Raw genomic sequence first — 13,411 nt, 5'->3', positions numbered from 1 at the left:
TTCAATAAATCTGCCCTCCAGCCTCCCCTTCAATAAATCTGCCCTCCAGCCTCCCCTTTAGTCTTGTACAGTTGTACTGGCTTCTGGCTGGATTGGAATTGCTTGTTCTGATTTACCTTTCCACTGGGAGCTGCTCACAATGTACAATAGAATCTGCAGCAAGCCAGATAGAGCCGGTCTCATTTTCTGGCAGGAGGATGTCCAGCATTATCTAGCCCCTCCCTCCCCAGCCTCACTGCCAGTGGCCCCGCCCATTTCAAGCCCCTATTATTGGGTTGTTGGGATGAGATTGTGATTTGTGCTGCAGATTGTGTAATGTGTGATATAATCTGCTCACCCAGCCAGCTAATCTTTGATTTTGTATAATTTAATGTTTATGTAATAAAATATGAAAATGTAAAATAGTCTTATGGACTGTGGGTGACCCCGCTGGTGGGATTTCCTGTACGATAAAATTACCCCAATAGTAAGGTGTTGGCGTTTTGTGTTTTGCAGCATTGGCGCTGTTTCAGAGGTGGCAGCAGGGGGCGTTATCGGGACGGGAACTCACAATACTGGAATAACTCACGGAATATTGGCTACTCAGGTATAGAAATATTGATTGCCGCCAATCAGAGAGACTTGTGATAAATAACCCGGAATCCAGACCGGTCACTGCTGCTCTCTCTCCTTGTGCAGGGAGAGTGGTCTTGTGTCCGCCCCCTCCAGCAGTTTCCTGCAGGGAGCATGTAGTGGGCAGGGTTACTTGGCCCCTCCCACAGCTCTGCTGTCTGCACAGGTCATGTACAGCACAGTGATGATGTTGCTGCTTTGCACTCTCAGACCTTTGGGGGTACACTGGGACTTTTATAGCCAATTTAGTCCTCGGCCAACCAAATCCAATGGTATTCCAATTGCAATCAATCAGAAATCCCAAACCAATGAACACTGAAGGTGATCAAATATCCAGTCAGATGTCATACAACTTCCCATCAACATTTACCAGAACCCCAGAAAATTGGTCTCCTCCGATTGGTAAATTTCCGTCAGATCCGATCATTTTATCCAATCAGAAGTGAAAATCTGCCCCTTGGGGCACATGGGAGGCCGGGGATATTAATTATTTGTCTGTCCTCTAAGTTATCTTTGTGTCATTTTGCAGGTGATATCTCTGACAATGATGACATCATCTGGGGAAGTTCTGGAATGTTCTGAGACATCGAACGCTGACATCTTTCAGGCAGCCCGCCTGCACCTGGGCTCCTTGGGGGTCATCCTCACCGTCACTCTGCAGTGTAGACCAGCCTTCCGTCTGCAGGAGATCCAATTCTCCTCTACATTGCAAGAGGTAATGCCCATCTATTGGCCTGCAAAGCGCGTCAATCGCCAGGGTGTCTGTGGTGGGGTCTTTGATGGGGTCTACAGTGGGGTCTGTGGTAGGGTCTGCAGTGGGGTCTGTGGTGGGGTCTGTGGTTGGGTCTGTGATGGGCTCAGTGGTGGTGTCTACAATGGGGTCTTTGGTGGGGTCTGTGATGGGGTCTGTGATGGGCTCAGTGGTGGTGTCTGTGGTGGGGTCTACGATGGGGTCTTTGGTGGGGTTTGGGATGGGGTCTGTGATGGGCTCGGTGGTGGTGTCTGTGGTGGGGTCTGTGGGAGGGTGTGTGGTGGGGTCTGTGGGAGGGTGTGTGGTGGGGTCTGTGGAAGGGTCTGCAGTGGGGTCTGTGGTTGCGTTTGTGGTGGGGTCGGCGGTGGGTTCAATGTTCTGGAGGCATGATTTAATGATCTTATATAGATAAAGTGAATGTTCTTAGCTAATTGATTGTTGCCGCGTATGAATATTCGCTCATGAGACCTATTGTTCTTGGGGTTTGTGTTCTTAGGATCTAACATTATTGTGGTATGTTCCCTTAGGACCCACTATTCTGGGTATTTTTGCTCCTTGGTTCTTGGGGTTCTTCCTGTTAGACCCAAAGTACCTGGGGTATTTCCACTTGGGACCCAACATTCTTAGGGTATTTACTTTTAGGATTCAGTTTTCTTGGGCTAGGTCCTCTTGGGATTTAATGTTCTTGGGGTAGTATTCAATGGTATTGGGGATTTTACTTTTGGGATCCAGCATTCCAGAAGTATTTTGCCTTTAGCTCCAACATTCTTGGGGTATTTCTTTTTGTATCCAACACTCTTAGGGTATTAACACGTATGATCCAACATTCCTGGGAGTTTTTCTCAAAGGATCCAATGTTCTTGGAGTATTTTCTCTGCAGGTTAAACATTCTTGGGGTATTTCCCCATGGGATCCAATGTTCCTGGGATATTTACTCTTGGGATCCAACATTTTTGCGGTATCTCCTCTTGGGACCCGATGTTTTTGGGGTATTTATTCTTAGGACCCATTCTTGGGGTATTTCCTCTTGAGATCCAACATTCTTGGAATATTTTCTTTTAGGACCCAATGTACTTGGGGTATTTCCTCTTAGGATCCAATGTTCTTAATATTCATATACAATCAGTTGTTTACAGAGCTTAATAGCTCAAGCATAAAATTGCACACACAGCTGTAGTACCCGTAGCTGGGACTCGTTGTGCTTTGCAGTTGTTCTTTGCTGTGCCATATTGCTCTGAGGACCCTGGGAAATCATCTTTGTGTTGTAATACAACATTTGTGTAGATGGTAAATATATAAATTGTATATAACAAGAGAGTCTAAAATAGTTTTAGTTCCCTTTAACAAGACTGTAAATAAATTCGGGCCGTACGATGGAATAGTAAGCAAAGCAGCGATGCCATTGGAATATATTACGTTTGGTGGCGTGACACGGTGGTGCCATTGATCTTTGACCCCAGAATAGGGCAACGCTCATCTCTCTGCAGCTCTTGGGAATGAAATTGAAGTGGGGGAGGGGGAATTCACCTTCTAGAATAGCTGCGACCACGCAATAGTCTCCCATCGGACCCCGGCGTGCATCTTGAGGGCCGAGGTGATAGATTGGGCTGCATTAGGCAGTGTCAGGGGTCCTTATGTTTAAATTTGACTCCATTTTTATTGTCTCACGCATCACTGAAGCCACAAATGGAAAAGTAATGCAATTCTATATTCTCCGGCTTCTCGGCATCTTCCACCCTCCAATGTTCTTAGCCGAGGGATTTACTTGCTCTCTGGGTTCTATTGAACTACTTGCCGATCATTGGCAAAAGATGTGTCGCCCCTTTAAATGTCAGGTGGGTCATGTGATCCAACACTGGTCCTTGATGGACCAATGGAGAATAATCCCGATTCTTCTTTCAAAAACCCGGCACCGGTCAAAAATATTCAGATACCCGGGAAGGGTTTGACCCGACGCCCTTTGTGTCCCCAATGAGGAGATTTTCTGTTACTACCTCCCAGGGATACATTATGGGAGGGGTCAGGACCAGAGCTACCTACCTATCAGCCCCAGTGGGAATTTTTGACAACCCCCCCCCCATCATTAAAGATATGCACCCTATTCTCCCCCGCCCCCTCCATGCTGCTAAATCAGGACTCCATTGTCAATTTTGTAAGTGGCCCCAATTTTCAAATATCATTGCTGCCTATAACAATTTGTGGGTACAGAAAAGGGAAGGGGCCCAAGGTAGAGACTATCTGGGAACAACCTGGCCTAGGTAGGTAGGCAGGTAGACACTTGTGGGGGATGGAATGGGGCCCAGGTAGGTGGGCACTGTCTGAAACCAGTGTCCATTTAGTTGTTGAGAACAAGCCAAAGCCAAAGTAGGTAAAGCTTGTGGGGAATGAAATGGGGCCCAGGTAGGTAGGTAGGTACTGTCTGGGATAAGGCCAGACCTAAATAGGTGGACCCTGTCCTGTGGGGTAGTAAGGCGGGGCCCAGGTAGGTAGGGACTTGTGGGGAATGAGGTTGTACCCTAGTACCCAACAACTATCTGGTAGGCACTGTGTCTACCTACCTGGCAGGACTGTAGAGACCAAGGCGATGCCGAGGTAAGTAACCACTTGTGGGTTGGGGCTGTTTGGAAATAAGGTAGACACTACCAAGGAAGGTAAACATTTTTGGGTAATGAAATGGGGCCCAGGTAGGTAGGTACTGTCTGGGATAAGTAATTCCAGGTAGGTAGACACTGCTGGGAAGAAGGCAGGAGGAAGCAGAGTGACAGTGATTGCTTATTTTCCCAGTGCTCCCATCATTCCCAGGTTCTCTCCAGCAGCAGCTGCCCACTGCACCACCTGCACAGGAGGGCCCTAGCTCTCTATGGAAGCGGTGGACTCTCTGCAGAGGTCCCATACCTTAGCAGCTGGAGTTATCCTATCAGCAGGAAGCACAAGCTATACTGATTGGTTTATAAATGCAGAAACCTCATTGATATATCTGCATTATGAAGACGTATGCTTGTTGCCAGGCATGCGCATGCGTTTCTCCTGTAAGTCTGCGTATGCAGTATTCTGACTTTGTCCATTATCAGGATAAAGCTGCAGCTCTAATGACAGCTCAGCCAATCATCTTCCACCCCCATCGATCCCCCATGGCTGCCGCATTTGTTTTCCTGATCCGGACTCAGAAGATGAAAGTCTTGGCTGCGGTATTGCGGTGAAAGTCATTTGGGTGAGATTTCTCGCAGCTTTTCCCAAGGTCAGAATTTCACTTCTTTAATGAATTCCCAGCGGATCAGCCCACTTACACATCGGATGAATGTTTGTGCTCGCAGCTTTCCTTCCTTTCTTACGCATTTTATTTTTTCTTCTTTGTGTCATAAATTCCAATTACCGAGCGTGCTGAATAATAAAAACCGGATAATCAACACGGCGGGTGAATAAACATACCAGGTGGGGTAATAAAGGGGAACGATGGGCAAATAGTAACCCAGAGTAGCCGGGGTAATGATGGACTACAGATGGGGAATATGCTGCTCTCCACGTGTCTGGATGCCTTGGCACATGGTCATGTGATCTGAAGTGGAGGATTGGTCAGAATGAGGCCCCTAGGCAAGGAAGCAGTTTTCCCCCCCAGCTGTCATTGATAAGGGTTACAAAATGCCCCAAAGAAGCGGCAGAGGTCTTTATGGGTCTATTACGGTGCCATATTACTGCCTACAAGTCCGTCCTCGTTTACCTGGAGAGATTTTCCTTCACTTCCTGTCTTGTAGGGCCAACAGGAAGTGATTGGGATTTACATGGCTCTGGTTTCTTTATCTTTCCGGCCCCCCCGGACTTTCACTGGGCTCCTCTCATGTGAATGATCTATCTCTGTTCTCAGGTCATGTGACCAAGTGCCGAGGCATTTTAATTTTATTAGCAGTTATTTCCTTCATCCTGCACAAATCTTCAATAAAACATTTTAGGTGTGGAGATTCTGGTCCAAAAATAAATAAATAAATGCCCACCTCTAGCTAAATGCCTCAACAGATAACTAAGTACGGGAAACACACTATGGTCATGTGATGTGGTCATGTGATGCCCAAAGGCATATGGTGGCAGATTGGGCAATTATCTTTGGGGTGACCACAAATGCCTGGTGCTTCGGCAAGGTCTTCAGAAATCTCATTGGCCAGGGGGGTATTTTTATGGTGAGGGGGCAACAAAAACAGCCGGGACTGCCATGCTGGGTCAGCCCAGATCATATCGCGTATCATAAGTCTCTCTTATTTTCTATTTCATTTCATTATTAAATTTCCCTTACATATATATATATATAGATAAAATAATATTTACATGTATTTTACAAATATTTACAATATTTTATATATTATAAATTATTCCCCCTAAAATTCACAAGTTTGGTTCTTTCCTAGTCTTTTCCTATTGTGACAGCTGTGCACATTCAACAGATGGCCACTAGGTGACAGTCATCGAATAATAGGAGAGCTGTAGAAGGATATGACCCTAGAGTTCACCAGCAGCGAATTTCAGAGGATTTGACTGGGGGAATCATTTATAAATAGAACCCCTGTTGTCCTTGTTGCAGTTTATTTGTAACCCTTAAAAAACTGTGATCAGCGTCCCAGCTACAAAACTTGAAATGAAATGAAATCCAATCTGATTGGTTGACAAATCTGACTGAATTGCGATTTTTTTTTTTTATAGAACGGCTTAGCCAATCCAATGGGTGGATGATGAACAGTCCCAGGATTGGCTGAGCTCTACTCACCTTACACTGTCATAATTTTCACTGGAAATTGCTGAAGTTCTGATCCGAGTTGGAATGGCCTCCAATTACCATTATCCGACCTCCATCACCATCTGTTCCCGGTGACCCCCTCCCCCCATGTAATAATAAAGGGGTGCAAACCCAAAGGTGGCAAAGCTGCCCCTTAATCAGCATTACCAACTCACTAACAGGAAGTGTGTTTTTGGCAGGATCATCAGATGGAAACAAATAGAGCTTTTATAGAAGTCATGGTCCAGCGTTTTGCGGGCCCCGGGGGATGGTAACTTATATTCAGCTCCATGATCGGGTTTGTGTGCCAATCCCGCAGATTACAAAGGCAGAAGATGAAAAGACGAGGAGTCTCCATTGGGATCGGTGGGATTTGACGCCTGACAAAACCGTAATTCCGCTCCTTCTGTTCTCCTGATTATCCGATAAGAACGATGATCCCCCCAAAGAGATGAAAATCCCCCCGGATTCTCCAGTGTGGGAAAATCGAGCTGCAAATACCGGCTGTGCTCTGAGAAAATCACCGGGCTCCATAGAAGGATGATGGGTGACCCCCGACCGGGGCAAAGGAATCCTAACTACCCCCACCCTGCAGTCAATGCCCCATCATTCCTATAATGCTACTGGTTAGATTGCAGCAAACTCCCAATATTTGTGATATTCAACAAATCGTGAGTGCCATGGCAATGCCCGGATACCCGCCGTAACTTTATGAACTGATTTATGAATGCCCGTTACTAAGGGCAGAACTGCTGGGAACAACCATCAGCCAATAGGAACGCAGCCAGCAATTGCTCCCATCTGGTTGGCAACATACACAGCTGACAGTGCTCCCATTGGCTGGTATTTATTATAGAAGGTTCCGCCCCTAGCAATAAACAACCAATAAGATAATTTCCCGCTTCTTTCCTCAGCAAGCTGATCCAATCAGATCTCATTGTTTAGTTCACTGATTGGGTTCATTGGGTAGACCGAACCTGGGCGTGTTCACTCATTATTAGTGGGTGGGGTCCCAGCCTTCAGTCAGCATTGTCCCGCCCCCTTCCATAAATATTAGTGGCCATTGAGGACCATGTGACTGGGTGACATCACTGCCTTGGTCATGTGACTGCCAAAACCATACACTGCACCAGGAGCAGGGGGCCCCGGGCTCCTTATTATGTCGGGGGCTCACAGGTAAAGTATAGGGGGTGAGAGGGGCCGTATACAGATTCCATATTTCTTGGGGGCCAAGGTGTCTCATTATTGGCTCCTAATAACTATCATCGTACAGCAGCCGGAAGATGTAGACAAGTGATGGGGTTTAATCAGAAGCGTATGGATCGTGTCAATGTATTCACTCATCTCTGTGAAAAACTTGTACACACAGGATGGAGCCGAAAATAAACCTCTTGGCTGAGTGAACAAACTCCTCGGATGTGTTTAAAGAAATCCAACAGCAGAGAAGTTCTTTCTGGATTCTCCTAAATCTCCGCCGCATAATTCTATTTCATAAAACAAAACCTGGGGGGTGAAACCACGGCTCCGCATCCTGACAATGTTCCCAGCCAATCCCGCGCGAACGTTTCGAGGGCCGCTGATAGACGGAATACAAAGAAAATTTTTTGTCCATCCACTCTGAGATTCACACAGCTCTGCCACACAGCCAGGATGGTCAGCTGACTCTTCCTTTACAGCTTGGTCAGCCTGGCATGTGATTGGACGTGGAAAGAGTAGCAGCAGAATAATGAGGTGATCTCTCTTCTTGTGCCACCTGATTGGCTCCCTGTGCTGCCCCCCCCTCTCCCTATCTGTGAGCTGCTGTAGGGCATTACAAGAGGCTGATAGCCCCCATTCCTGGGAGTGGGGGATTCACCCTCAAAGTTACACCAAACTACCAGGAAGTATGTGGCTACTTGTACCCTCTGGAAAATTTGAAGCCTAGGGTGTCAGATCCCCCAAATTGCTGCCCACCCGGGGTATGACTTACCTTCCTCCCTGACCCAAGGATCTCCGACAAGCTCTCCAACCCATAATGCCCATGGCTGGATTTCTTCCTATTGGTAGCCATAGAAATGGCGCCCTCTATAGGTCTATTGGAGTACAGCATACTCATAGGAATGAATGGCGCCCACTATCCATGTGAGATATGGAGAGTATTAGGTGGGGAGATCAGATTGTTGGATTGGGGAAGGTAAATATCCTCCTTTATTCCACCCCTGGGTTCCTTTTTGGAGGTCACATATTTTTATTGAAGCATATAATTTTTTATTTGTGCTGACCAATCAGAGTCTACAATTACAGATTTATTTTTCTTTTCATTACTTTATCATTTTATTTAAATGCATTTTCATTTTCAAAGTGATGGCAGCAACCTTTCACCAATCGGAGGATTCACTGTGACATTTCCAATATCCGTGTGAATCTTTGAGTCATTCTGCCCGCTGGGGTGACATATGCCCGGCCCATGTATAGGGGCATCACAGCATGGGGCACAGATGTTCCCATATGGAGGGGAGGGGGTGGACATCTGGAATTTAGAGGAATCCATACATTTGCCTCACTGCCCCCAAATTCCTGGAATTCAGCTCCTGAAATCTGACAGTTTCACTCATTGTGACATTCTCCCTCCTTGTCCTGAGATATTCATACGTCATGTTCACCCAACCATCCCACCTACAGCTCTCTGATATCTGGGTGCCATTTACCTAACTGCTATATGGCAGCAGCTGGAAGAGATACGGACTTCTGCTCTCACCAGCTCCCCCGGTGGTTGGTGTCTTCTGGGTGTTTCCGTCCATGTTGTTCCTTCATAGAACTTTGTTTTTGTGTCTTTCAGGTTCTGGATAATCTTAATGATCATCTAAAGGCTTCGGAATACTTTCGCTTCTTCTGGTTCCCACACTCGGAAAATGTCAGCGTCTTTTACCAGGACCCCACAGACAAGGTATGCGGGGGGTGCCAGGGGGCCCCGTGTGGTCCTAACAGTCACAATGTGGGTGTAATGGGGGAATATTAGAATATTATAAATACAGAGCTGGATGGCATGGGGTCACATCGTCATACCAGGGGTGCCAACCTACTGGCCTAATTAGGGTACCAGGACAATAATACCAGGGATTGGGGTACCAGGGCAATGACACCCTGAATATCGGGGTACCAGGGCAATGACACCCTGAATATCGGGGTACCAGGGCAATACCACAATAATAACAGGGATCGGGGTACCAGGTGTCAGTGAGCCATTGGGTTGGAATACCATGTGTCAAAATGTCATTGGTTTGGGACCCCTGGTGCCATTATCTCATTGGGTCAGCACCCCTAATGCCATTATCTCATTGGGTTTGGACCCCTGGTGTCATTATTCCCTTAGGCCAGAACCCTTGGTGTCATTATCTCATTAGGCCAGAACCCCTGGGGCCGTTATTCCATTGGGTTCGGACCCCTGATGTCATTATTCCATTGGATCAAAACCATTGGTGTCATTATGTCATTGTTCAGGACCCCTGGTGTCAATATCTCATTGGGTCAGAACCCCTGGTGTCATGTCATTGGATCAGAACCCCTGGTGTCATGTCATTGGATCAGAACCCCTGGTATCAGAAGGTCTTCCAGAACACGGATCCCAGGATATAAGCAATCCGTAGACATTTTGTCTTTGCTTTGCCCAGACTCGGTGTGAAGGATTTCTTGCAGAATAATGAGAATTGGAAATTCTTTATGAATGATCAGCGCCAGGCAGCCGGATTGTCCGGACTGAGAGAACGGGCCGCTTTCTTTATACATGACGAATCGCCGAGCTGAAATCATTTGCTGGCTCTGATTGGCCGTTATGTTCTGATTTATCCGGAGACGTTAATTAATTAGAAAATCTTTTATTTCTTTCTCTGCAGCCTCCGTCCTCCAATGCCAGCTGGTTCTGGGACTATTTTGTGGGCTATTACCTGCTGGAGTTCCTGCTCTGGATGAGGTAACAAAATCATTCACCTTTCAGCTTTTATTGTTCCAAAGTAAAGGGGATCTCCGCCACATGACTAAGTGCCCCCCTTCTACCTAAACGCTATGAACCTGGAATGTATTATGGAGAATGAAACTGGGAGAGATGTTACCATGTATATTATATTATATTATTATAGATATACCCGACCCATAAACCCCTGCGGGCAATTATAAACATGGGACCCCCTTTTCCTCACATTTATATAGAAGTTGGTATGGTAAGTTATGGGGCCACACTCCTGTCCTGCCCTTCTTTATAATTTTACCCCCAATAACCAGTACTGGCACTGAACATGAAGCCCCCCAACATCATCAATTCCCCCCATTGCCATCTTTTCTAATAGGACAACTGCAGCAAGAAATCAGAAAGTGGCCCCAATGTGCATCCCATTGCACCCCCGGGGTGGTGAGAAATGACCCCCAAACTGGTGATCCAGGGGAGACATTACCGAATGCCCCAGCTCCTTTCCACTGCCATGGCTGGGTTCCTGGCATCTTTTTAGATGAGTACGGGGTTGGGGGTTGACCTTGTCCCATGAGCAGTGAATCTTTCTGTCAATGTCCAGGTGAAGCTTCTTCCCAGCTCTGCACATTCTCCGGGTTGTCTTCATGGAATTTATGCAAGACCCCCAATATCTGTGTAGGGGTCCCAGAGGTTAAAGACCCCCTCTGGAGAAGGCACAGAGAAGACCTCATTGGTGGGACGCAGAGTGACCCTTCTGGAGGGTTGTCCACATATTGATCACCCTCCACTCTCATCACCAATCAAAGCCCTCAGTGATATCGTCCTTCAAACTTTGACATCTGAAAGATGGAATCGCTCCTAGATTGTAAGCTCTTCGGGGCAGGGTCCCATGGGACAATCGGATGTTCCCTGAATCAGTTCCTGTTATCTTTACTAGAAAACTTTAATCCCCATTTGGGGCCCCAGAAGATCATAAAAGATCCCGGAACACCCAACTATCCCGAATTTAGTTCAGGCCCCCCGATTCCCTGACAGATCTGTATACCCATCCCCCCCAGATTCCGGTGACACGAGATGAATCTCCTCCGCTTTGACCGATGGTGCTAAAATTAATTGAAATCTATATTCACCCATTATGAATGTGTGATTATAGAGATGAAAAACATTCATTGCCGTACAGTGAAGCGAAGGAATCTCCAGAATATCTGAGTTCAGTACTTGGAATGGAAATTAGACGTGTGCCGGATTCTCATCAGCTTCTCTCAATGATGTACGACCACCGGACACTTTATTAGGTACACACTCCCAGTGCCGGGTCGGGGCCCCCATCATCCTCCATGGCAGAGACCCAACACGGTGCTGGAAACATTCCTCAGGGATTTGCTCCATATTGATAGGATTTGTTGGCTGCTCATCCATGATGGGAATCTCCCGTCCTTCACATCCCTATGGTCCCCTATTGGATGGAGATCCGGTGACTGTAGGGGCCCTTGGAGTTCGGTGACCCCATTGTCAGGTTCAAGATACCAGTTTTGAGCCTTGTGTCACGGCACGTTACCCTGTGGGAGGTAGAAGATGGGGACACTGCGGGCATAAAGGGGTAGACATGGTCAGCAATAATATGAGGATAAGGGAGGCTGTGGGATTTATACCATGAGGGGGTACTAAGGGGCCCAAAGTGTGCCAAGAAAATACCCCCCACCATGACACCCCCACCAGCCCATACAAGATCCATGATTTCATGTTGGTGCCAAATTCTGACCCCATCATCCGAATGTTGCAGCAGAAGCTGAGACTCATCAGACCAGGCAATGCTTCTCCAATCGAGGTGGCCCCTCAGGTTCCTTAGCTCCCAGGTGTGGCCCCTGGGGTCATCTCCTGCTGCTGTAGTCCACCTGCATGTGTATCTATAGGGGGGCAGTTATGGATGTGTATCTATAGGGGGGCAGTTAGCGATGTGTATCTATAGGGGGCAGTTATGGATTTTGATCTGTAAGGGGAGAAGTCGCAGTCTCTTTTTAGATGAGTACGGGGTTGGGGGTTGACCTTGTCCCATGAGCAGTGAATCTTTCTGTCAATGTCCAGGTGAAGCTTCTTCCCGGCTCTGCACATTCTCCAGGTTGTCTTCATGGAATTTCTGCAAGACCCCCAATCCCTGTGTAGGGGTCCCAGAGGTTAAAGAGCCCCTCTGGAGAAGGCACAGAGAAGACCTCATTGGTGGGACGCAGAGTGACCCTTCTGGAGGGTTGTCCACATATTGATCACCCTCCGCTCTCATCACCAATCAAAGCCCTCAGTGATATCGTCCTTCAAACTTTGACATCTGAAAGATGGAATCGCTCCTAGATTGTAAGCTCTTCGGGGCAGCACAACCATGGTCGGAGTCCCTTCATTCACCCTTTCCAGCAGGTCCTCCTGACAATGTCTACATACCGAAATGTGTTGCTGCTTCCTGATTGGCTGATGAGATTTTTGCATTACCAAGCAATAAATAGGTGTACCTAATAAAGTGTCCAGAATGCTATCCCAGCATGCTTTGCAGACCGGAGGCCCCATGTGTCAGGCGCTTTGTACTCCCCGGTCCCGGTGTTCGTTCCTCTGATCGTTGACCTCATGTGGGAGGAGCTTTGGCCTCGTGTGGGAGGAGCTTTGGCCTCGTGTGGGAGGAGCTTTGACATCCTGTAGGAGGAGCTTTGACCTCCCATGGGAGGAGCTTTGACCTAATGTGAGAGGAGCTTGAGCCTCATGTGGGAGGAGCTTTGGCCTCGTGTGGGAGGAGCTTTGGCCTCGTGTGGGAGGAGCTTTGGCCTCTTGTATGCTCATATTTGGTTACTTCCTTGAGGATTTCCGGGCTGCACTGCACTTGTGTCACCATTGTAGATCATCAACTGCCGGCAGCTCCACCGATCCCTCCTTACATCTAATTTGTGGAAAGCGGGGGCTCTTAGTGAACCCCGAATGTCTTTCCTGTTCTAATCTGGAGCCTTGATCCCTCTGAACATGTGCCGGGGATGCCAACATCCAGCAGTTTGTGTTCTCCGGGGATGCCCAGCAGCACTGGAGGGAGGTTGCAGCTGTATTTTCTCCAGGTGTTAGTTCTGTTCCAATTTATTTCTTCCACCCAGACTGCTCAGAACTTTACCGGTGAATCTAGGTGAATCCGGTGTCTGGTGAATCTCTTTTTAGATTTCCTGATATCACTTTGTATTCTGCACCTCACCCGGCTGCTGGTGCTTCATGGTACAACTGTTCTTCTTCCTGAACCATCATGTGGGGGGCATCGCTAGGGGCGCGCGGCGGTGTCCAGCATGGCGTGAAATAGAGACGCCTACTCAACCGCCAT

General features: G+C 47.5%; 1 protein-coding gene across 1 annotated transcript in view; it reads left to right on the top strand.

Moving 5' to 3' along the window:
• The window catches only part of LOC140327958 (L-gulonolactone oxidase-like), a gene marked incomplete at its 3' end in the record, with an annotated part of 32,767 nt that overhangs the window by 10,561 nt on the left and 8,795 nt on the right, over positions 1 to 13,411 (top strand). The window contains 4 exon segments of the mRNA XM_072407203.1: positions 496 to 586; positions 1,142 to 1,327; positions 8,944 to 9,051; positions 9,998 to 10,074. Coding sequence (XP_072263304.1) covers positions 496 to 586; positions 1,142 to 1,327; positions 8,944 to 9,051; positions 9,998 to 10,074 — 462 coding nt within the window.

The sequence above is a fragment of the Pyxicephalus adspersus genome, chromosome 4, assembly GCF_032062135.1.
Source record: "Pyxicephalus adspersus chromosome 4, UCB_Pads_2.0, whole genome shotgun sequence".
NCBI classification, from domain to species: domain Eukaryota; kingdom Metazoa; phylum Chordata; class Amphibia; order Anura; family Pyxicephalidae; genus Pyxicephalus; species Pyxicephalus adspersus.
Note: the sequence above shows the minus strand (reverse complement) of the source record. Positions and strands in the feature narration are given on the sequence as shown.